Below are 24,990 nucleotides of genomic sequence, written 5' to 3'. Positions count from 1 at the left end.
GCTGGTATGTGGCTAACTGAAATGCAAAAGGAAGAAGAGGCTTTTTTTTTTTCTTAAGGGTGGGGGAGAGTTAATTTCCACATTGACATTTTGGAGATACAAATGCAGAGCAAAATCCTTGGGGGGGGTTGGGGGGGGGAGAGTGTTTAAAAAAAAAAAAGCCTCGAGATTGGTAATTTTCTTTTTGGTGGACTGCGCAATAGGTATGGTAATTTTAAAAGAGGGTGATTTATATGAGCTTCAGTAAATGCTGCATATTGTATTTCAAAGAGTTTCCTGTCGTGACCTCATAAAAAGAGGAGGAGGCTTGTATGTGTTGCAGTGCCTAGTATATGTCGATTTTGTTGCATCGTTGGGCAGCAGCGCTGTAAGAAGGAATGTCAGCTTTTACATAACGCTCTTTTTGCTTTTGACTCTGTGAGGGGCTGTAAGGGTCCATCTTTGTGATCACAGATGGAGTGGAATGGCTTGAAAATGGTAAGTGAACGGGGAGAGCCTGCTCGTGGGGTTTTGTCTCGTTTCTCGTGTGCCTCGCGAATTTCTTTTGTTCAGGGCGGCGGATCGTGAGTCATAAAATAAAATTAGAGAGCCTTGTTTATTTTTTTTTTTTCGGTGGGATATGTCTGCCTGTGTGTGTGCATATGTATCTGTACATCCATTTACCGTCTCTAGCTGCGATGGCACTCCACAGCGTTTCCATTGAACGCCGCGTTTCAGTTGAGCGCGGATGGTCTCTGCTGACAGTCACGGTGTCATGGTACCGCGTGTGCCTGGCGGAGCGGGCGGCCGATGATGCCTTTTAATCTCCGTTCCTATTACACCAGCCTTAAATACAAACCTAATAATCGCCTCTAAAAATCCAGGTATCGCGTTTCCCATGGAGCCGGTGCTGTCGAGGATGGATGGGTGGATGGATGGAAGCACGTGAGTGTTTTGTTTGAGTATTGTTGGGGTCTGGGGTTGGTGGGGGTGTGGGGGGGGGGCGGAGGGAGCCGCGTTGTTTTGTGCTTTTTTAAATGCCGGGAGAGAAGTCAAAGCCATTTATGTGAAAAATAGTATTTCTATTTTTAGCCCGTATTCTCCTGGCGGAGGAGCCCGGACGTGCTCATCTCGTCCCCTCTTTTGTGCTTTTCCTTACAGATTGTGCAAAATGGCATGATCAGACACACAACTGCGGGCACCGGGGCTGCGCCGAGCGGGGCGACCCGGGTGGGGGCTGGGGCCGCCCGCACAATACCCGGCCCTCCTGCCAGCCTCGGGATGGGGGGCGCCGGGGACCCCCCCTTCCCCCTAATTTAACATTTTCCAGACTTTTTTTTTTTTTTGCCGCGGATATTTATTATAACCGGGGAAACAAAGCGACGGTCTTTTCCCATTCTTACAGGATTGTCTTTGTCTAGCTGCTTGTTTTGATGGGTGTAAAACAAATAAGATTAGACTGAGCAGCCGAACTGAAAGCGATAGCTGGGAGGAAAAGCCAATGAAAGGTTGCCGGGGAAACGAGCATAGGGGAAGCTGAGTGGGGGAGCAGGTGGCAATCATGTGGGAATACTGCAAACAGTGTAAAAAAAAATCTAAAAAAAAAAAAAGCAGGGGCTACCTCGATTATCTCTGCTGTTCTTTGTGGCAGTCACAACTTTAATTATTCTTTATAAATAGGTGTTAATTACATTTCTGGCTCAGGCTTACAGTGATTTCTAGAAATCTGGTTTTAAGCATCTGTTCTTTCTCCTTTGCAAAAGAGGGTTATCTTTTTTTTTCTTTCCCCCTCCCTGCTGTGAAATTGTACGTGCAAAAAATTGCAAGGAATCCTGTGAGGCAGTATAAAAAAAAAATGTAAATTATATTGAATGAAGTTGACAGAGGTATAATAGTGAACTCCCACAGCTGATAGCTTCTGCAAATCATTTCTTAGAATTTTCCAGCAAATGTCCCTATGAGAACAGTAGGTAGAATGAATTTACCCTAAGCAGTGATTTTGTGTTAAGTGATATTGGTATTTCTACGAAATCAGATGGTTATATGGCAGAATAATCAGTTCAGGGAAGTTCACCATATTTTAAGGTTTAGGCACTGAGCGGAATTTATGAAAATACTGAAATTATTCTTGTCTTCATCTCCAGCCCCACCTTTAGCCACAGTCTATTCTATATCTGCTGGAGCAATATCCAGTTCCAGTGTCGGGCTTCTTGTGGAAACTCTTACTTTTTAAACCGCGGCTGAATATTTTAATCGTGATGGTCTCTTAATTGTAGTGGCAAACAATATTGGGAAATAGCTCCTGGTGCTAGAAGTGTCTAAAAAGCGTAGTAGACTGGTAAGTGATAGACAGTAGCCTAAAAGATATAAAAATGTGGTTGCCCAGAAGATGCTCATCTATCACAAATCAGGAGGCATAAGAAGCAAAGCAAGCATATAGAACACGCCTTTCTTTCTGTCTTCGGATTTGCAGATATTTTTACTTTATTCCTTTCTCTGATGCAGGGTTACTTAGAATGCAAATTCAAGCAGGAATGGTAGTGCTTAGTTGAAATAGGAATAAAAAAATTAAATACCCCTTTTAATTTGCTTTGGTTTAAGTATTGCTTCTGCTGTAGTCCTTTCTGTGAAAAAGTGATTGAATGGCCCTCTGTAAACTGCTCTGCTTTTACAATGTAGAGGGGGAGAAGAAAAATCTTGAGGGGGTGTGTGCGTGTGTAAAATTCCGTATTTTACAGTCTGTGCATGTGCAGAGATGCATTCTGACATGCATTGTAGTTGTATGTGAGAGTAAAATAATTTTTCTTCTGTCCAAAACAGAGATACTGTGTTCTAAATCTGTTAACTTAGTCATGACAATAAATAAGGGTGCCTTTTATTATACACAGCTGCATTGTTTGTTTTAAGCGTCATCAGCTAGTAGTTACATTTTCATTTTCTGTTCAGTTTCGTGTTTCTACAAAGATTTTAAAATAATGTAATCCTTGTTTTACGGTGCACGTGTTCCTGCCCTGTTCTTCCTCTTTTCTTTGTTTTAAGATTATATTAATGAATACAGCCTGCATGTACATAGTGACATTTTCTTTCTGCGTGTAAAAGATTGCATTGTAAATCTTCCTATAGAAAAAAGCTATTAAGTTAGTGAAATAGAATTAAGATTGTTAGTAATACTAAAAGATGAAAATGTAAAACCTCTTTCTGGTGAGAGAAAAAGATACAGAAAATGTAGTTGTCCTTAGACATGACATTTTTCTTTTTTAAAAACTGTCATCTTGGTGTACTAGTCAGAAAGGAGGAAATCTTAAAATTGGATATTGATGCAATGTGAATACCAGCCATCAGTTTGAAATCCTGTCCCTGTGTACTCTGCTAATCAAGTTCTTGTGTTAGATACAGGGAAGCCTCTCCACTGGTGACTGGCTTGGTTGCCTCCTTTGCTTTCTTCCTCTTTATTAATTTTACCTTTTTGAGCTCTCTCAAAGTGAGCCCGAGCTGTTGTGACAAAGGATGGTTAAAATGAGCTGGAAGGGGTATACTTAAAAATCCCATTTGAATGGGTTTGAAATAGTCTTCATCATCTTTATTTGGTCCTGTTAAATATTGTGACTCTATTGAAAGAAAATCTAGTTGCATTATTCTTACATATATTTAATGGATTTTTTTTTTTTATAGTATCTTCTAAGTAACAGGGTATCTTTTTTTTCTTCAGCCTTCCTACTTGGTATGCTGGGAGTGTACTAAATAAATGCGGGTTATTTTCTGTGAGTAATTGTCATACTGTTGGTACATAACCTAGAGCCACTCTATACCCTGAGGTTTTTCAAAAGATGTAAGGTATGATTGTGTCCCATATTCTGGCAGGGGGATTTGGTGTCTTCTTTGGGAGTTTAGACTTGGAAAATAATTTCAGCAAACAGCCCAGGCAAGAAATGGACAGTGGTTGAGAATATTATGGTGAGAGGGAGATGCAGATAACTTGACAAATCTGCTTGTGCGTTTTGGCAATCTGTGTCCTCTGGACACTTTGCTTACATGCCTGGACACATTAAAATGTACATTTGTTTGTCTGTGGGGCAGCTAACTGGATACACTCTGATGCACTGGCAAATACTGCAATGCAGTATTTTTTCAATGTCATTGGGGTTTTGGGGGAGAAGTGGGCACAAACAGTCTTCTTGCAAGTGAGGTGATGTTAAAAAGCGTGGTACCTCTGTAAGGGATAGGCCAGATTTTGCAAAATTTGCTAATCTGTGATGGAAAGTCACCCCTCCCTCTTGCATTCCTCTCTTTTTCTTGCTCTTTTCCTTTCTGTGTGGGGTGGAGGAAGAGATGGGTACGAATGTGCTTTTGTGTGTTTGTTTGTGCGTGTGTCTTTTCCCTTCCCATTTGAATGGATGTTAAGGAAAATGCTGGGATTTGGATGAGGGGGGATAGGGCGTTTGTGTAATGTAACACTTCCCAATCGTTTCTGTAAGTGTCCACTTACCAACAGTGTAGGACTTGGAGCAACTTCAAAAGAAGCCACATTTTTAATTTTCTAAGGAACTTTGTGAAGAGGAGGGCAGTGTTGCAATTCAACAAGTATGACAGATTTATTCCTAATAAAATATGTTTAAAGGGTACCTGTACTTTGCCTTAGCCTTTTGGGTACATTTAACCATTTGAGATAAAGGGAACATGTTGGAGCAACAGATATTTAGAGACTCTTTTCTGGCCTTTTCCCTCAAATGACCAGTGTTTAAGTGCTGGAATATTTTAGGTGCAGGGGGCTTTTGTAGGTCACTAGCTTTACAGCGAGAAGAAGAAAGGAGGAGAAAAGGTCTCAGTGTGTCAGAGGCAGTAATTGTATAAAATTAGCCATCTAGAAAAGGCAGAAAGGCTTGGAGGAAAGAAGGAGGCACTAATATGTGAAACAGCACTGTGCTAGTCAGGGAGATAATGAGTGATAAATTTGAACTGGTGCAGTGGTGTGATGCCCATTAATTTCTCAGAACCTTGACTTTGCAGGTTTGTTACTCTGTTGTTCACACCTTTAATTATAACTAGTTTTGGATGATAGCTTGGGGCACTGAAGATGAGACCTTTTGTTTGTTGTTTACTCATTTAAATATTCAGAGTTTGCAATAGTGTTGGAACATCAGTGTTAGAAATTAAATACTTTCAGATGAGATTATAATAAGAATGAAGTTAATTCTTGGAACTGCCTAACATTGTCTTATTTGTAGCATTTACATTGCTTGCATGAATTCATTAAGAATTAGCTCAGCGATGTTAGGTTGAGCTTTATTTTCTGTAGTGAAAATCTGTGATCCCTAATGGAGCTCCTAATGCATTATTGCTTCTTCACAGACCCAAAAAGTAAGGAGGAAGCGGAGAAGCCAGTCTTACCTATTGTTCTACCTTTGACAGTGTCTTAATGAGGACTTTCACCTCAGTGGCTAAGAATATCTGTTAAATTTGGGAAGTGCTGAGAACCAGTTAGGAGTTTTTAATTAAATAGGGAGAAAAGACAGAATATTAAGAAAAATAATTCTTTGAAACAAAGGGATAGCTAAACCTTTGTGTGTCCTCTCTGGAAATGAGATGTAGTTGCACAGTAAGATACAAACCTGGCTTTGACAATATTTAGAGGCATGATGTATATAAAATGCTGTAGTACGCCTTCGTTGCTAAGGCACGCGCGATTGCGTCAGCAATGCTGTTGTGATGGGAAATTATTTGTCCTTGAATTCTGGTGGAAAAATAAGCTTTCATTTATTTTATTCTTTTGGAACTAAACTTCTCTAATTGCTATAAAATTCCGTATACGTTGCCGCTGGTGGTTTTCCCAGTCTGGAGATGTGCGCCAGCGTTTTTCGGAGTCAGGGCGGTGGCATTTGGTGGCTTTGGAGCGTTCGGAACCCTTGGAGGTGAAGGCGGCACGATAATGTGTGTTTGTTTCAAAGCAGACACCAGTGACTATGGGAGGTGGCTCTTGCTTGCTGTGCTTCGAGAAGGTTCCACACGTAACGCGTCTGTGCCCACGTAAGTGATGTTGGTGTTGGCAGAGGGCAGCAATGCTGCTGGAGCCTTTCTAGTAGTGAAGAGTCCTTCCGATCCAGCCGCTCTGCCGCACACCCGGCGGCGCTCACCGAGCCGGGGAAGGAAACCCAAACCGCTTCCCTGGGTTTTCGCTTCCTGAGGGACAGCTGGTGAGAAGGTCCCACCTGATCTCCATGTAGAGGCCCCAAAAGGTTGCTGCTGGAGCAGGTAACTGTGCCCCGGTCCTACCTGTTGGCCTGTAATTGCATGCACCCCCCTTTGGAGAGGCTGAGTGGTCTCCTGAGCACTTCCAAGTATTTCCTCCCTGGCTGAGTGCCGTTGAAAAGCCTTTGTAGGGACATGAGGGATGAAGGATGCATGTCCTTGCTTTTCTTCCTTTTAAGAATATCTCGTGGTTACCTTCTGGAAAACTAACAAAGACAGCAATTTAATCAAAATTCATATCTGATGGTAGGACTGCCTCCTCTTGTAATGTTATGTCTAATTGCCCAGCAAAAATATGGAATTTCAGATCCTGATTCTGCTGCTGCTGGTCAGGAAAGTTGCCAGAAGTCCATGTTTCCCTACTGCTCTTAACAGCAAAACTGGTTTTTGTGAGTTTGAGAATTATTGCTAGACTGAGCTTCATTGGAAGGTTTGATAATGGGGATTTTTTTGTTTAATACGTGGCTTAATTAAGACTCTTGATGTCTGTAAAGTGCCTGGTGTGTGTGGAAGTCAACCTGGTTCTAGTAGTTCTGGTTAGAGAGGGTCGTAAAAAACTACATGGGCAAAATACTAACAAACCCTTTTAATTAGTTGAATTCTAATCTGGAGGGGAGGCCAGGCCTTTTTTCAATCCCCTTCAGCTGATATGTAGACACCCATAGTCAGCAGCAGTTTAATGTTAGATAATGTGAAATTCATGACTCAACAGCATGAAATAACCCATATTTTAAGTCACTACACTGTGGTGGAGTGTTAACACATTCTGCTTTGGGGATCAGAGGTATTTGGGGTATTTGGCTTTTCTGTCTGCTTAAAGGATTTCTAAATGTGGCTGTTAATTGCAGTCTTGTATTAATCTTCTGTCGGTCCTTCTTGATCTTTGAATGGTGGTCCGTGACTTTTTTTGCTTTACTATGTGCAGGAGATCTTGTGGGCAAAGATGTTATTTCTGTAAAGCAGAAGGCACAGTCACGACTCCGTAGAAGTAATAATGTATGTAAATAAATGCTTCTTAAATAAAAATAGTTCTAATATATCTTTGTTCCAAATGAAATTACTGGCAGTAGTTGAGTAGGGGGAAGTTGATTTTTAGCAAAAAGCATGAATGCTGGAAATTCTTCCTAATATGCCTGTGCCAGCTATACTGTGACAATGTTGCTGTCGATTCCCTTCCTGTGAGAGCAGCTGTTCAGGGAATTACTCTTTGCTTGATGCGGAGGGTCCTGAAAAATTCAGTTTGCAGCTACAGTGGTGGCCGTGGCCATTTTTAGCGTGGCCGTTGATAGGAACTAACTTCGTGATCCAGCACAGTAGCATATTGTTCTTTAGACTAACTGGGCCAGGACAAAATTATCATTCTGTATTTCGTGTGCTCTGTGAGAGATTCCGGAGAGCACTTCAGAATTTGACATTGTGTTTGATAATTTATAGAGCACAGTTTATATTTAACTGTAGACACACTAATCCACCGAAAAAAAGAGTAGTATATTTTTAGAATACTTTTTTTATTGTCTGTGCTTGTCATCACCCAACTGCTGAAAGAAGTACTTGCAAATGTAAATGCTCAGATAGAAATTGAGTTTAATTTCCATCGTTAGTCTTTGCTAAGTGCAAAAGTTAATATTACTTGTGTGATGTTCTTTGTGGTGATCAAGGCGCTTTGCAGCTGTACATAGCTGATGCGGCTGCTGGAGGAGCCACGTTCTCCTCCAGCATTTCCACACCAGGTTGGACCAGGACACTTGGGCTGAGCGCCTCCGTGGCCGGGGTGCTTGGGTGATGTAGTTTTGATAATGACAGTGTCACTTTTGTCACCACCTTGTTTGAGGTGAAATGGATGGAAGTGGATCCAGGTTTAAAGTGGCTGCTGTGCATTGTAAGGAAAGCATAGCCAACAGAGGACACTAACTTGGTTGGTTTGACTTTTTTAGTACTCAGGCATTATTAGTTCCTGTGTGTTTAGGCTCTTAGGACGTTTCTCCTTGCTGATCTCTAGGAATGGCTGTTGTACTTAGAGTTCCCTTTTGACAGCTGTGTGAAATGTCATTTTTGGGACTTGGAGTCAGGACAGCTGGGGTGGTCTGGGTTCTTCCTGTCCCCAAGCACCTGAACCTGAACAGGGACTGAGCTTGGCAGGGCACCTATTGCGTCCTTGAGCAGAACTGTGTTTTAACCAGAGGACTGTTACCTGTGAGGTCGGCTCACCCTTTTGAGGGGAGTTTTGGTACATGTTTAAGTTCTTGCTATTCAGTGTATGTTTGTTAATTTATATTTATTAAGGAAGGTGTTTGCTTTGTCCCATGGCATGCTTTTCTTCTGTAGTACGGAGATTAATAGTTTGTCTAGGATAAAGCATAAGGATCTGTTAGCCTGTGCTGTGATAGATATGAACTTGATATTTTGTCCTTTATTGATGAATAATATATTCCTAAGATATAATAATGTCTTTGAGCTTAGCATAGATTGTGTGAATTTAAGCAATACTGAGGTATTTATCCCATGCAGTACTTTAAAACTTACACTCATTCAAGCCATTTTGTGGGTAGTTATTTTGTGAGACCATCAGAGTAAACAGCTGCCTCTGTTTACTCAAAGGTGATTTTTGATTATTTTGCTCCCAGAAGCTTCTAAGTTTACAATTTCTATTATCTGCTCACTATCTTCAAGATAGTGATGGCATGTTATTTTCTGTAATTCATTGTAACTTTGTCTACGATAGGTATGTTACAGAAGTAAGAATGCTCATGTTTTATGAGATGGTTGTTCCCAGAAGCAATGTTAGTGTGGTGCAGAGCTGTAGACTAACAGGTGAACTGTGGAAAAGATGTAAATTTATTTTTTTATTACTAATCTGGTTATATTTTAAGAGAAATACTGATAGCTTGCAGCAGGCAAACACTTCTAATGGTGGAGATAGGACTTAGCTGAACATCATGGTTTCTGTTTTGGGGTCTGTCTCGCTTAGACCTGCAAGCTGCAGTATCCATAGAGATGCTGTTGCCAGCAGTTGAGATGTACACATGTTGATTAGTGTTTCCTAATTGCATTTAGCAGTGTGTCTTCATTAAGGTCCTGTTGAGGACAGAGCCTTAAAACATCTTGGTTGGGGTGTGTGTTTTGCTAAGCCATCCATTCATGCCTAATATAAGCCTTTCTTTGCATGAAGAATATATGGGCAACATTTTCAGAAGAGCTTATGGCTTAGGAGCTGAAATCCTATTGCAGTGAACTTTAATGAATATTAAATCGCTTAAGGGCTTCTAAAAATTGTAGCTTTTTGTTTCTAGAGCTTCAGTAGAAATAACAGCAGTGGGGGGTTGGATGTTCCTAGGCTTCATGGAGAGCCTGCGCTGTCCTTGCTTTGCTTTGCCTTCTGGTAAGTAGATGTTTTTAGGTTTCAGTATGGCTCATAACACAGGTTTCACTGTCTAAACTCCAGGGCTGCAAATGATTCTAGATTATTTTCTTAAAGGGGAAAAAAAAAAATAAAGTGGAATTGTGACAGGTCTATAGCAGTTGAAGACTTGCAGCTGTCTGCTTCTTACATGAACGTGTACGTCCCCGTGGGAATCTGTGCGTCAGTACACAGTGCTACATACATATTCTCAAGTCAGTAATAGAATTCTGTTACAGATTAGCAATATATAACTCAGTAAGGGAGTCAGTAAACCAAACAAGTAAGTAGTGATTAGGAAACAAAACAGAGATAAAAATAAAATTCAGAAAGTAACCAGAAATATAAAAAGACTCTCAATTTCCTTTGCTTTCATTTCAGTGTATTTTTAGGCTTCATGTCCTTTAGACTGAGACTCTGTATTAAATGTTGATCTCTACCAAGCTCTTACTGTCTAATATGTAGGCTTTTGAGACCCTCTTCTGTCTCTCAGAGTTTTCCTCATGTACTTGTGTACTAATGTTTTTGGTAGTATATCTGGCTTCTTATCACCCTGTTAACACAGATTTCAAATATGGTTTCTGTTAGTCTTTTCACAAGAGGGACAGTGCAGTCAGTGGGAAACATCTTGGCTTTGTGGTATCTAATAAACTGCAGCCCATGGAGAAAGAGGATGGTTTCATGTGTCAATCAAAGAAAGATCTCTTTTTGCTGAGATTTGGTTTTTTGGACTCCTTTAGACTTCCGTATGCATCCTGAGAGAATGAGTAGTAGCCTCAGTGAAAGACAAGGAGGGAATAAGAAGCAGTCTGCAATGATGAAATTACTAAAATGAAGCCCGTGTAAAATTTCAGGTACAGGGTTGCCTGGTATGAATTTGGCAGAAGTAGAAGTGTGATTGAAGAAGAAATAGATGTTCCTTCAGAACCAAAAGCCTGAGCGTGTTGTCGTTATTTCAGTTCAAAAATAGTGCAGACCTTTGAGCAGAGGCGGCGGGTGACCCCCAGAGACGCAGGTGGGCAGGAGCCATTGGTAGCAGTGTCCCAGCACAGAAGTAGGACACTTCCCTGCCACCAGCCTCTGTCGCAGTCCGTGGTCTGTGGGATACAAGCGGTTGTAAGGGTTTTTAACTCAAGCTGGTTGGGTAACCCATCTAATACCTAGGACACATCTGTTTTCCTCCCCTGGTGTTTTTGGTGATGGCTTTCTCTGGAGCTGTGTTCTGGAGTGGTGTTTGAATGCTGTGAAATCGAGGCTCTGTTTTCTCATCTCTTCATGTATGAATTTTGTTTAATGATAGGAACTATCACAAATTCTGGTGAAACTGTTATAAATGAAGTAGGGGATAACTGGCTGGCATTCCAAAAGCCAGTTTGTCTGAATGAAAAGGACAACCCTGATCCAGGGACAGAAGGAAACTTCTGTGCCCATCACCTATTACACTACTTTCTTCCTCACCATTTCCCAAGTGCTGTTGCTGTGGGCTTTAATAAGATATTGGGAGAACACTGAAGAAAAGAGCCGAACAACTTAGGTTTCCAACAAGCATCAGTTCTTGCTAATTTTTGCAAGAGGCAGTTGAAAGTAAAGCTCAGTAGACATTCATAAAGATTCTCATGTTTTGTGAGTTGAGGTAATAGACAACACAAAACTATAACTATATTCTGCTTCTGGACAAACACTCTCTGTCCAGAAGCAGAATGTGCCACGCTTCCCAACAACTCCTGCACATGGAGTGCTTGTCTGTGCACCTGCTCCCCAGTCCTGTGTGTTTCCTCTGAGCTTTGCAGAGTGCTGAGCTGTATGAATGATAATTGTAGTTCTCCTCCTCCAATTTCTTACCCCCAGAGTACCTGCAGGAAGAGTAAGAGATTATGCAAAGTGTGTGATATGGTGCCTTTGTTCCTATCTTTAGAGTAGTTATTGGATGTGTCGTTCCAGGAGTGTTTTCCCTTACTGCTCAACTAGTAGCTATTGATGTTGAAATAGTTGCAACTTACTATTTGGTTACTTACCTTTTTCCCCCTTACTCATTCCCTTTTGTCCTTAAAATCAAATGCAAAACTGTACAGTCCACACTTTATGGGAACAGAAGACATTTATCTGAAACTCTCAAAAAATCTGAAGCTTGGTGCACATTATGATACTGGTTTCGTTTTTGATAAAGTTGTTGGAGTTGTATCTTACCAATAGGCCAGGTTTGAGGGCAGGGGGCTGCATTATGAGGCTGTCACAGCTTTCTGTGTGTGACTTCAGCAGTTTGCCTAGATATCCTTTCATCCGGTTTGACTTTATTTCACTTCTGTTAAATCTGGAATAAAAATAACAGGTTTTGCCTTTCTGCTTTCTGTCACTGTGTTGGTAGAGCAGCAGTCCCTGCTTTACTGCCCATTTGGACAGCACAACTTGGTGCTGCCATGGGTTGTGACCTTTGGGCACTGCTGTGGTAACAAGTAATATTGCCAATAAACTTTGCATTCATTTTGCTGCAGATTGGGGACAGAATATTTTCGTTTAGTATATTCATGCAAAAGCCTATAATGGACTGGTTTGGGATAAATTTAGCTATTAAAGAAAATAATTTTCTCCTTTATTTGAACTGAGGCTTGCATCTTAAAATGGATCCATTTGTTGTCTTCTTCATTTGGATTGTTTGTGTGCTCTGTACGATTTTTGTGGCACCCATAAATGTGGGTTTGCTGAAAATGTTTGAACGTCATTTCAACCAGAGTGCAGCACGCTCTGAAAGCAAGCTAAGATGCCTTTATCTGTGCCATGAGAGCCAGAGAATGCTAGTTTTTGGAGCTGAGACTTTCAGCTATATCTATATTTAAAATATTAAATATGACTTTTACTCCAAGGAAGGTAAAGATGTAGCATATAGAAGTGCATATGAGTGGGGAACGTGTCAAAATACGGAGGGTTAGATAATGATTTGTTTCTGGGGTATTGGATTTGCCTCCAGGCAGATAGACTAAAAAGCTTCATTTTCCTCCTTTATATCATGTTCATGATGTATTCATTAGGTAAATAATAGCAAAGTCTAGTTGTGCGGTACATAAGCTTTAATGAAAATGTAATTGACAGTGAAACTCGACAGTTGTTCCAGTGGAGAGAATCTGTAGTGATGCTGCACACAGAGCATCATTTGCTGCTCCTGAGGTCACTTTAGAGAGAAGCCCACGTGTGGTTCAGGTGCACCTACTTCTTGCTCTGGCTGAAGTTGTGGTTTTGAGCCAAGCAAGGATTAAAATCACTTTGTTCCTTTCCTTTAACACTCCTATGCAAAGGTGGTGAGATGTGTCCTGAACATTTTGTGATCCAGTGCCTCGTTCTGCAAAAATGTGCTAAATCCCCATGGAGCCAGTAGCAGTGGGTACATTTTAAACTGGGGGGGGGTTCCTGGGCTGGAACAGGGCTGAGGGACCTGCATGTGTTTGTGTTCTGCTCCATGCTCGTGGACCAGCCTCCTGGCTTTGGCATGGCTGTTCATGGCTCAGCAGATGGCAAGGCTGTGGATGGATTGGTCAGGCAGCTCCTGTAAATGGGGCTTTTTCTCACCTGCAGAAAAGTTCTAGGGGAACAGAGACTTGTACTGTGCTGATTTCCATTCAAAAGAGCAGATATGCAGGGAGTTAAAGTGCGTTTTTCATTGTGTGAGGGAAACCTTTTGTGAATCTACATTTATTTTCTTTGAGAGGTTTTGTTTGTTCTTTTGTCATCGTTTTTCACGAGATGGCTGTGGGACCTCTGCCATGGCACCATTTGTTTTCACTTGTAAAAGCAAACAACTTGCCATGCTAATTAAAGAGCTTTTTTTGATAAAGTAAGAGCTTTGCATTATTTATCTAAACTCTTTTTTATGGGAGAATGTTCTGAGTTTGTTCATTAATGAACACTTAGAAATAATATAAAATTAGACCTCATTAATTCTTCATGAGGTGTAATTTGCCACGATCATTTTTCTTGGTATTTAGGTGCTGTGAACAGTTCATTATTCATAGCGAACTTTTTTGACTTCTGAGTCCTCAAAATGGATATGCCTGCATGAATTTTCTGGGGTTTAGAATTTTTTTCAGATTTTGATTTTTAGGAAAAAATTGTTTATGGTATGTTTAAAAACACTTCTTGTTAGTGCCTATAAATAACACTTACTCTTAATATTCTTAATTGTGAATTTTTTTTGTACCTACCAAATCAGTTTCTCTTTATTGTGGAATATGGTCAGTGGAGTATGCATAATTCAGATAGCAAGAACGAGTGCTAATTATTTGCTGAATGCAGGCTCCTGTCAGTGTGCATATGTGAGTGTACAGCCTCAGTTCAAGATGCAGACCTTCTTTTAGACTGCTGAAAAGAAATTTTGTAAATATAAAAAATGTATATTTACATTTATCGAGCCATTGGCTATTGCTTATGCATGCAATAGGGAGATAAGGCTGTCTTATTCTGTGGGTAGTTTTCCAAATGATTCATTAATTGTGCTCTGTAATGGTAGATGGATGTCACACATTTACTGTAATAAGTGAAGATTAGTGTCAGTTACTCCAGCTTGTAATAGTTTATAATTGTAATAGTTGTGTTTATACATACAGGTATTTTTTGCATTATTGTTGGAGCTACCATTTTAGCAGGAATAAATTGAAATTAATTGGATTAATTGAAAAAAACAATGAAGATGTGGATGGAAGTATTTCTGAAACATTAGTAATGTAGGAATTGCTCTAATGGGTATTTGTGGCAGATACTCTGTGGGAGTGGTTTATACCAAGCCTTTTGGTAAGCAGTGTTTTGCAAAACACTGGCAAAGCTTATGTTGTCTTCCCCAAAGTGTTTGTTTGTGAAATCTGTCAAGCTAAAATACCTCATACTTCGCTGATACATTACCATAGTGAGAAAAGTAGTACACCAGGAAACATAGAACATTTTAAAAGCAGCAGTCTGATGAAATACATGCACAATTTGAAACATGTAACTTATAAAATCAGTGTTGAAATTCTATCACAGGTAGTGTTTGTCAGTGCTAGAATATTCAGATTATTGGTGGCTGTCTGATCAAAGGTCTATTAGCAATAACTGCAGTTGATTCTCTTTCAAAGATTCTGTTACTCTATAGAGTATCATATTGCAGTATTGGGAGTTTAGGAAGTTATTGCCCCTCAAAAGTAAAATGCCTCTCTATACCAGTAGCATGTGAATGTCATCACACATGCCATTTGCACTGTAATATTTCAGGACTGGTAGTAACTGCCTAAATTGGGTCAGAGAAGGTCTATCAAAAGAGATGTTTCTCAGAGCACAGATACTGCTAATTTTACTTGCTTATGGAGGTTTAAGAATACCTTCAGGGATAGCAGTATATTTTGTTTTTTAAAGAAGTTAACACTGAGGTTAAGTCACTCTTTAATTTTCAGTATCTGTTATGCCTGTATCCAGATAAGCTGTTGATGAGTTAGGCAGACTTAAAGCCTTCTTTGGTCTTTTGGTAGAATTCAATTGCAGCCCACTACTTTCCTGTATTTAAAAAAATATTGCCAGTAATTAAAACACAGTAAGTTAACTGTGTGCCCTGAAAGCTGGAGTATTGATTTAAAAAAAGTTCATATTGTGATACGGGCATTGAATTAAAAATTTAAATCTTAGTGTTGTGGATAGAGGGGAAAAAAAACGTACTGCAACTGTCATGTTGAAATCTATTTGAATAAATAATGTTCCTCTTATGTAATGTGCTGACTGATGTCAAATCAACAGCTACTTAATATTAAAAACAGTGCTTGACAATAAATATCCCAGTGCATGCATACTGAACTCTGCCCGGGGTTTGAGCTTCAGGCATGTTGGGGACAGGGCTGAATGTCTGGGAAGAGGAGCCAGGGCTCACCTTTTTGTTACTGTTAGTAATGTAAGTCTTTGCTCGTGGCAGGAGTCAGTATGCACACCTAAAATAATTGTTATTCATTTGTGCCTGTGAAGGCTCCGAATGCAGGCTCTGCTACAGAACTGCTTCTGCACAGACATCACTGTAAATGGGGGCTTAAAATTATGCAGTAAAAAAATACGAAATCCTTTATTGGAGATGCTTTTAATAATTCTTCAATGTTTCTATCCATTATCTCTTTTTTAATATGTATATAGCAAATGAATTTTCAGTAACCTATGACTTGGCAGTAATTTGAAGGCCAAATAAATGCCTTGGTTTTCCTTTCTACTATTAAAATAAAATCAGGAAAACCTAATTGGAGTTGAGAGTAACTGGGAAGAAAACCTGGCACCTGGTGCAAAATTAGCTTATGCCAAGGTACTTTGAAGTATATGAGGAAATGTACTTGTTCAGAACAGATTTTTACCGAGCAGCTTACTCTTAATGTTCTGAATGTGTTAGAAGTCTTGGGTTGAATTCTGTTCCTTTGCTTGGTGGGGAAGGTATGAATGCTGAGAATTTAACTAAAAAGCATTTTCAAAATGCCTAAGTAGGACACCAACCAGTTTGGAATTTTGTTTTCTTTCACAGATTTTAAAAGATCATGGGTTATTGTCTACCACAGGGAACTATAGATAGCTTTTGAGTCTGTTGCTAATAATAGATGCTGTACCTTCCTCGGTGTGTTGTGCTGAAGTCCTGCTTCTGCTGAAACTGAAACCAGTGGTCTGGTGTTCCTGCCGGCCCCAGAGGGGCAGGATCCATCCCTACAACCACAGCTTATCTTGTGGGGTTTTGTGTTGGGAAGAATACGGTCCAGGGATGTAGAAGCACGCAGGAGGCTGCCGTTAACCATGTCAGCTGCTTCACTCATCCTCTGACTGTGCGTTAGCGTCGGGACTGGGATTTTTTTCCCCCAATTTCAATCGAGTGGATGTGGATGCAGCTCGTAGGAGCAGGCTGTGCTGAGCTGGAGCGCGGCCGCCTTGGGGTGCGAACCCCGGCTCCGCAGCAGCTGCTGGCAGAACTCGGAGCCCGTGTCTGCCGTGGGGTCGCGGAGGTGCGGAGATCAAAGGATGATCTTCCAGCTGGAATCCCGAGCTAAACAGATTTAGCGGCATCTGAAGCGTTTAAGTAGTACGTGTGAGTAAATACATGGATGGAATTAGATTGGAGAAGGGAAGGAATTATGGCCGATGCCGGGTAGAAGGGGGAAATCTTGAAGGAAGAGTGTGTGGGGCTGGCACAGCTTGGCCAAGGATGCCAGCAGTGCTTGGTGCCACGTGGCTGGTAAAATTGGCAGGGGATTCTGGTTTGGATGTGCCCATGTCTTTCAAGAAGTGACTATTTTTGTGCAGTTTATTTTCAAAATGATTCTGCTGTGTGGTTTTAAGGCATTTCTGTTAAGCACAATGTGGCAAGGCTTCTTTTTATTTAAAAGCTGTTAAACCAAGTAGCTATTCCTGGGCTTGATAATAAAAATAATGGTAATTCAAAACTTATTTCCATTGATAAAAAAGAGGGTTATTTCCTAAATGAGGCATTAAGCTAACACTGAAGCATTTCAATTAAAAAAAAAAGACATGACCAGAATATAACCTATTTAGACTCTGAGCCACCCTTATGCTGTTAATTTTAGAATAGACACCCTTTTTTTGGTGTGTGTGTCCCCATCCTCCTGAATTACAGGCCTAATTTGTCACAACATGTACCTCCCTGGATTTAAAAAAGAAAGCAAATTAAGTCTTGAGTAAATGTAATAATTACAGGATCGGAAGAATACCAGGTTGAGTGTGTGGTCCCTTAGCCCTCTGTTCCCCCATGTCTGTCCCTGGGCAGTGGAATCTCCTGCCTGGGGCAGCAGTTTGCTGCATCATCAGCTCTCTGGTGGAGGGAGGCTGAGCCCATCCGAGGGATGATCGAGTGAAGCTGCACATCACAAACTTCACAGCGGGCAGCAGGAGCCACCATTTGCATTGCTTTAATTTATCCAGATTTGAGGTTAAGATGATGCCCTTCCTTTGGCAGCGCTGGTGACAGTGGAGACAGGCTAGAAGCCACGGTAGAGGCAAATTATATAGAAAAAGCTTGAAGTACCCAGGTTTTTCTGCTTCCTTTGTCTGCCTGTGCAGTTTTGAGATGAAAACTTGTGTTCTGCAGATAAACATGCAGACAGCTTTGCTCACGTGGTGGGTGGCACTGGTGACAATGGGGCTGCTGTCCTGCGACACACTTTGCTAAGCTGGATTCTTACTTGTTTTTTGGAAAGGTCTATTTGAGTTTTTTCTGTGAAAACTGGAGTTCTGTGTTTCAAGATAGATGTGCTTGTTATAATTCCAGCCTTTACCTGTGCCTGATAAGATTTTTCTTTGATTAAACCTTTTGGATTCTAGTAAATATCTGAAGACCTTTGTATCTGCAGAGATTGCAAATCCAGGGCTTTATTATTTAAAGGTGTCAGTTCATTAGTGAAAAATATAGGTGGAGAATATAGGTCATTGCTGGGAACCAGTAAATGGTATGTCTTGGGACACCAAGTTTATTAATTGAAGGCAAGCTGAGTGATGACACGGTGCAGATTGACTGTGCCTGGTTAATGTTGTTGTCATTGCACTCTGTGATACAGTTATTAAATAGGTAAAATATTTTACCTTTTCGTATAGAGCCATACACTTACTTCATCTGATTTAATGGAACTATAATTTTAATTATGATTATTACCTTAAATTATAATTAAATTTATGTGGTTTAAATTTACATTTGTGAAAATGGCTGCGTGATGAAAGCAGAAATCAGCTTCGCATTAACAAAAAAAGAAGGTTTTTTTAAACTGCATCTTAGTATATGCTCACAGCGAAAGACTAGCATGACCTACTTTGCAACAATAACAGAGGAATCAAGCCGGGTTTTTTTGTTGAAGTATCTAAATTGGCCATGAACGCTACCTACTCATTCGTTTGTGAGTATCTTTAAAAATAGCTATTGTATCTATGAAACTTAAGGGTGGTTTTTTTTCTCCTTTCTCTTATTTTGCTATAGATAATTAGCACCATGGAGCCTCAGGTGTCGAATGGCCCTACTTCCAATACAACCAATGGACCCTCCAGCAACAGTAGAAACTGCCCTTCCCCCATGCAGACAGGGGCTGCTACAGATGACAGCAAAACCAACCTCATAGTCAACTATTTACCCCAGAACATGACCCAGGAGGAGTTCAGGAGTCTCTTTGGGAGCATTGGTGAAATCGAATCCTGCAAGCTCGTGAGAGACAAAATCACAGGTAAGCGCTTGGTGTTGTGGGTTCTGCCCGTGTTGGGGTCAGCAGAACCTTGGTGCTTGTACTGCAAGTGCTGACACAGGGAATGCAGCAGATGCAGGGCTGAACTTCAGGGGCAAGCCTTTAGTTTTCAGTGCTGCACACTGGATGTAGAACAGCTGAGAAGCCCCTTGTCTCTGTCTGCAGATCTGGGGGGAAAGTCTGAACATTGTGAGTCTGCGTGTGTTAGACTACAGCTTCCTGTAGGAGAGCTTAGACAGTGCCCTTGCTTTCGTGATCATTCTTTTTTTATTTAACATGGACTTGGGCCAGCTGACGGTTCCTAATTCTGACTCTGCCATTTGGGCTTCACCAAACCCTCATTAAATTTCTGCCTGTTTACGAACACCATAAGGTGAAGTGGCTCTGTATGTCCATCACAGCTTATTGACCACGGTGTTCTGCAACAGCAGTGGGCTGTTGTTGAGACACGCTGCTCTGGACTTCATTGCGACACCTGTGGGTAAGAGTTCATTAACTCTGGTCCCCAAAAACATCTTCGGTTGCAGCGATCCTTTTTCATATGAAGCTGCACCCATTGGTAGGTGCCTTCAGAATAAAGGCCTCCTGTGGCAGATGCTGCTTCAACAAGGAGAGATGTCTGCACTGTCACTAGAGGAGGTGTAGATAGGTGCGGATGCACCTGGCCTAATCCACGTCCTTGCTGCCACAGCCAGGAATCCACTGGTGCACAAGATGGGATGAACAATCAGCTTTTAGAGCTTGCTTTATAGGTTAGTTTTATAGGCTGTGTGTCTACTCGCACTGTAGGTGGGAGCAGCTGAAATTTCACTGCTGTTCAGTGCATCACCAGTGCTGTTATGTTTAGCACAGAGAGCAGCAGCCTTGGGAGGGAAAGGGTTCCAGAAAAGGAGTCAGCTCCCCTCAGAGGCTCTCCTGACAACTAGGGTGTGTGCTCTGTGGGAAGAGGCACCATGGGAAGGAAGATGAGGAATTAAAATGCAAATCTTCATACCTGCCTCCATAACATCCTGGCAGCCATTGTACTGGCAGCATAAGTATGATCTGCTTAGTGCTTTTCAACATGCACTGCTTTTTTATTTACTTCCTGACACACAGCAATGCTCTGGTTGAACACAAGGCACATAACAAATGGCAGTAGCTGCAGGGCAGCTCGAGTCCTCACAAGTGTAGTCCAGCAGAGCTTTCTTTAGCACGCTGACCATGATGTATCTATTGCAATAAATCTTCGGATTTGGACACAGCTTCAGGTGTTCTAAAAAGAAGATTGAAAAATGGAATTGACTTTTATTTAGGGCTTTTTTTTCCTACAGACCTTTGTTTTTCTTCTAGACTGAAAATAATCTGAAAAATTTAACTGTGGGTTAGTTCAGTTATTTCAGGCAGAAGTGAAACCCTCATCTACAGGAGTCTAGGGTGCCTAGCTTGAATTCTGATCTTGTTTTGTGGGCTTTTACTTCTTACTCTATCCCTGAAATTAATGATGTTCCTAAAATATATTTTCAAGACTTTAGATATTTGATGTTTTCATAGGGAATGGGTTGTCTTTGGACAGAGAACCCTTACTTCATCTGCTATGAGCAATAATTTTTGTTTCGTTCCATCTCCACGCTTTTGTCTTTGTGTTTGAAGCTGTGAAAAATTTGCTGTATGATCTGCTGATGTATTCTTGGGAATTTTTTTTGCATATGTTTTTTCTTTCCATACAAAGTACATAAATCTTTAATCACTAAAATACTTAAAAGGAACCATTCTTTAAAAAAAATTAGACAGATGTGTTGAGGACATCACCCCTACATGTTTTAAGTGGTGATACAAGTACAAAAGAGCCAAATTTGCAAAAAAAAAAAAAGAAAAAATCATTCTCTAAATTATCTGTTCTGTTTTTGAAAACAGAATTCCATCTGCTGAGGTTTTCAGGCCTGTTATCAAGGCATTGTGCAACATTACTGAATTTGGGGGATGCCTGTTCATTCCTCACATTGAATTCAGAGTTAGTAAATCAAATGCAGTCCTCTGCCAGAAGCAGTTCATGTTTTTAAGGTTCTTAGAACATGGAGAGTAACAAATTGGAAATGCACTGAGGTCATCCCTGGGTCATCTTTCTGGATCATCATGTAAGCGTTTCCTTCATTAGGCCCATGGATTGGTTTTTGGGGAGGGAGTGATGGAAATATGCCAGTAGGCTGCTATAGGAATGACTGGCTTTTCAGGGGTTCTTTGCTTTTTCCTTATTAAAAATCAATAGAAGTATTTTTTCTGACAGTGAAAGCTGTATTGGAAAAAAACCCAGTGGATTTTTAAGCTGTTGCTGAAGCAGTGAAGATGTGAAACAGTTTAGATCTTGTCTGCTTTTGGATTTTTCATTGTTTCTGTTGAAGATTTTGTGGCTTTAATAAATCTAAGCTAAGCATGCTCTGTTTCATTTACGCCTTTAAACAAGTGTGCTGTTCTCTCTGTTAAAATTGGCTTCACATGTTGTAAGTTTGCTTCCCTCTTGCTGGGCTGAATTATCAGGCAAATCAAAAAAAGTCGGAATAAAAAGCTATAGAGAGAGCTTGCTTCAAGAAAAATAGGAAAGGTCATATACCAAATCATGATTAGTTATCCTGGCAAAACCATAGTAGAAAATCTCAAATGTATTTCTGAAGCTAGGTAGCATTGAATTGGCTCCTGTAAAAGATTCTATTTCCCCTGTCAAGAAGCTGCAAAGTTTTTTTTTTCATAATGTTCAGTCTTCTGAGTTTTTTCAAGGAGTTAAAAGGTATAGAAAGTCTGTTTAAACATACTAGATCTCTCCAATAAAATTCATGATCTGAATTCTTTTATTAACTTTAAATTTGGTTAAACAATGTATGACAGGAATAGTCATCTGCTCTAAGTCGTCTTGCAGTCTTAGAACAGTAGTAGGAGTTTTAATAAAAATTGGATTGTGAAGTTGCCCCCTCGCTTTGGAAAGACACATGTTAAAACAAGTATATTCCTTTACTAAAAAACTATGCTAATTTGGTAGTACACCACACTGAGTTGAATAGGAATGACAGCTTCTAAGACAGCCTTTAATTTGGTATTCAAAACCAAAATCGTAAACTTGGGTTTTGTTTGGTAGCTTCTCAGAACAGGCAGGATATACAGTAGCATTTTTTGAAGATGCTAATGACTTGAGAGAGGAGATGGAAGTCAGGCATACATTTTAATTATGGGGGAGGGGTTGCAATAGCAAAAATGGTTTGGTTTTTTTTTTTTCCACTGCAGAGATTTTAAGGGAATGAGGCAAGGAAAACCAGACTGAAGATAGTTGCCTTCATTTGGCAGGGGTGTTTAATAAAAGCAGAACTTGTGGTTGTAAAGTGTGCTTATTAAATTCTTCATTTACACTACCTAATTAATTCTAGCATTTTAAATTAACAGTGAAACTGGTCCCTGCTGTACCATTTCATAGCTACAGCATATTTCGTCCAACAACCCAGTTGTTCAGGTTTAATCAGCTGCGCTCAAAAAATGAGAAGGAACTTGGGTTTAGAAAAAAAAAAGCTAAGTGGCATAAACATTTCATTGCAGCATTAGATGAGAGGAGGTGACTTCAGGGAGGAAACCTATGACTTCAGATGGATGTGAGTGAGGCTCAGCACTAACCAGAGATGCTAAGCTAGAGAGTGTTGCAGATGCTCTGTATTTCTTATTTTGTCTGAAGAAAGCCAGTGACAAATATCTTCATCGCTTGAGGGAGAGGGCTTGAATTCATGAGAATTTTCAGAGAAGAGATGCTGAACTTGTTTTGTCCTGTGTTTGCAAACAAAAGATCCAGTCAGTGTGATGTCCGTCAGACACTGTAAGTGCTGCGGGCCTGCTGAGTTGTCCTTGTTGACATCGTTTGTGTGTGGGAGAAGGGGATGCTTGTTATTAATATTTTAATTCATTTGGTAGCTTTTTAAGATTCCTTTTTTTGTTTCTCTGTAACTTACCCAGGAACTTACATCTTTGCATCTTCAGATGATTGGTATCCAAAAAATCTTTGGCTAGCAAATCTTTCGCATCTTGAAATGATCCAGGAACACTGTAAAGCAGAATACTTATTGATACAAGATTTCTGTGCATTCCTCAAGTTATGGCAGGGTTTGCATAATTCTGCTGTGTGGTACAATTTGATGTTCTTTGCATGTATAATCAGGAACTTTGTTGTTCCTCTGCCCAGAATGTAATTCTGTTTGGTTTGGTTTTATTTAATTGTTCCTTTTTGAATTTGCAATCCCTTAAAGATTATGTATGAAGACCAAAGTCTTTCACTTTAGTTTCAGCTACTTATAATAGTACTGATGCAGGCTTATAATAAAACTGCAGATCAGAAATAATCATGACGTTGTAAATATAATTTAAATATCAGTGAGTGAAAAGGAGAGAAAGAAATACTCGCTGCTTTACCTGTTGTCTTCTCTAGAAATTACGGATTGTCCCCTCCTTACTCCTTGGATGTTCAAGCATAGAATCCAAGAACCAAAAAACCTACTAAAATGGCAGAATCAAATCATGCAGCATTGAGAGTACAGGAAGGTATTTTTCACATGAGAAGTGTCCAGTGCTTGTTCCTCTGTGGAAACCAGTTAATTGTTGCCCTGGGAAGGCCGTTTTGCTCCTTCAGTCCAGAAGTGCATCCACACTGAGTTTCATGTGCTCTCTAGAAAAAAAAAAAATTCCATCTTTCCTATAAAATGAGAAGCCTGTACTAAAAAGGTGCTACTGCAAAAAGCAAAGACCCAGGTTTTATTTAACCAAGTGTGTTCAGCAGGTGATGGGGAACTAGTGTGTCTCTATCTAGAATGTGCTGTTGAAAGCTGCAGGTTTGCAGTTTGCTGAAGTTTGGAGCTTAATTTAGCAGCCTTAATTTCAGCATCTGGATTTGGTGACTGCTTTGAAAGCAAGGGATGGAGAAGGTCTGTATGCTCAGGAGCAGAAGCCGCTAATTGCACACTGGTGATGCTCAGGGAGGCAGGAGAGAAGGCAGGCAGGAATGGTTGTGTTCTCCAGGAGGGAAGCTCTGGGGTCTAATGGCAGCAGCAGGGAAACACTCCCTAAGCTTTCCCTGGTAAGCAGAGATCACCTAGTGTTGGCCCATTGTTTGCAGCAGGCACCAGCCAAATTTTATGTATTTTAATTGGAGGTTTTGAGGCATGATAGAACAGGTAACCAGGAGGTCCCAGTGGTTCCATCTGGGTTGGAGTCAAAGGAGGACTCTGGAATCTCATCATAACGTAAAGACACAAAGTAAAAGTGGGACTAATGGCTAAATTTAATTATAGGGAAGTGGCCTTTATGCAGTTCATGACAGTAGGTAACCATTGCATGGTTATGTCTACAGGTGAAACACTTAGGCTGGAAATTGCAGAGATATTAGTAAAACTATGCTGCTTTGTCAAGGGGAGAAAACATTTATTTTTATTTAAGGGAAACAGTTCACAGCATAGAAGCTGCAGATAGAACATGTATTCACTGAAAAATTTGCATACAAAGGCTGGTGATGTTTCATCTGTATTTTCTTTAAGAATTTTGTAAAATGGTGTGCCAAAAGTGTCCTGTGGAAAGAAAAAAAACCGATCCATACGTCGATAAATGTAGCTTACAGTGAAATCCTGATCTGCGATGATTGAAATTGTAATCTGAGCATAAACCCCTTCTGCATTTGATGTCCAGTTCACTGATTGTGCTTTGGAAGTGCCTTCCATTTTGAGATACTACTGGTTCCAGCAGTTTTCCCCACTTAAAATACATTAAACAGATAGGATTATAGAATGCAGGGATTATGTTAGATAAGACTTACAAACTCTTTACAAACTATGTAAACACTCATGCCTCATAGCATAAGCCCACCTAATAACAGGGTTTAGGAGAAAAATACCTTGTAGAGGTAGTTTATTCCCTTGTTGACTTGGAAGGGGCTTTTAGTAATTCTTTGTAAAGCAGTGGTAACTAGTCACTGATCTCTGGTCATTTCTTTGGCACAGATCTTGTTGTCCTCAACGGAGTATTAGTAGCAATTTTATTGCTGTGGTAAAAGAGGAGAATTAATACAATCCCTCAGAACAGGGGGGAAAAAAACTTTTATACTGTGGTGTTCACCATAAATTGAATATGTGTTTCTGGCATTTGGCTTGA

At 40.4% G+C, this 24,990-nt stretch overlaps 1 protein-coding gene across 8 annotated transcripts in view; it reads left to right on the top strand.

Annotated features, from left to right (window-relative positions):
* The window catches only part of ELAVL4 (ELAV like RNA binding protein 4), a 79,747-nt gene that overhangs the window by 19,715 nt on the left and 35,042 nt on the right, over nucleotides 1–24,990 (top strand). For 5 of the 8 annotated variants that reach the window (XM_040072772.2, XM_040072771.2, XM_040072769.2 and 2 more), the window contains exon 2: nucleotides 18,582–18,822. In XM_040072772.2, the coding sequence (XP_039928706.1) occupies nucleotides 18,582–18,822 (241 nt within the window). Of the gene's footprint in view, nucleotides 1–187; nucleotides 478–717; nucleotides 864–6,143; nucleotides 6,229–18,581; nucleotides 18,823–24,990 lie in introns of those variants that run through there. The other 3 variants (XM_040072773.2, XM_040072777.2, XM_040072778.2) reach the window with 3 other exon arrangements.

This window comes from Hirundo rustica, chromosome 9, assembly GCF_015227805.2.
Source record: "Hirundo rustica isolate bHirRus1 chromosome 9, bHirRus1.pri.v3, whole genome shotgun sequence".
In the NCBI taxonomy this organism is placed as follows: Eukaryota; Metazoa; Chordata; class Aves; order Passeriformes; family Hirundinidae; genus Hirundo; species Hirundo rustica.
Note: the sequence above shows the minus strand (reverse complement) of the source record. Positions and strands in the feature narration are given on the sequence as shown.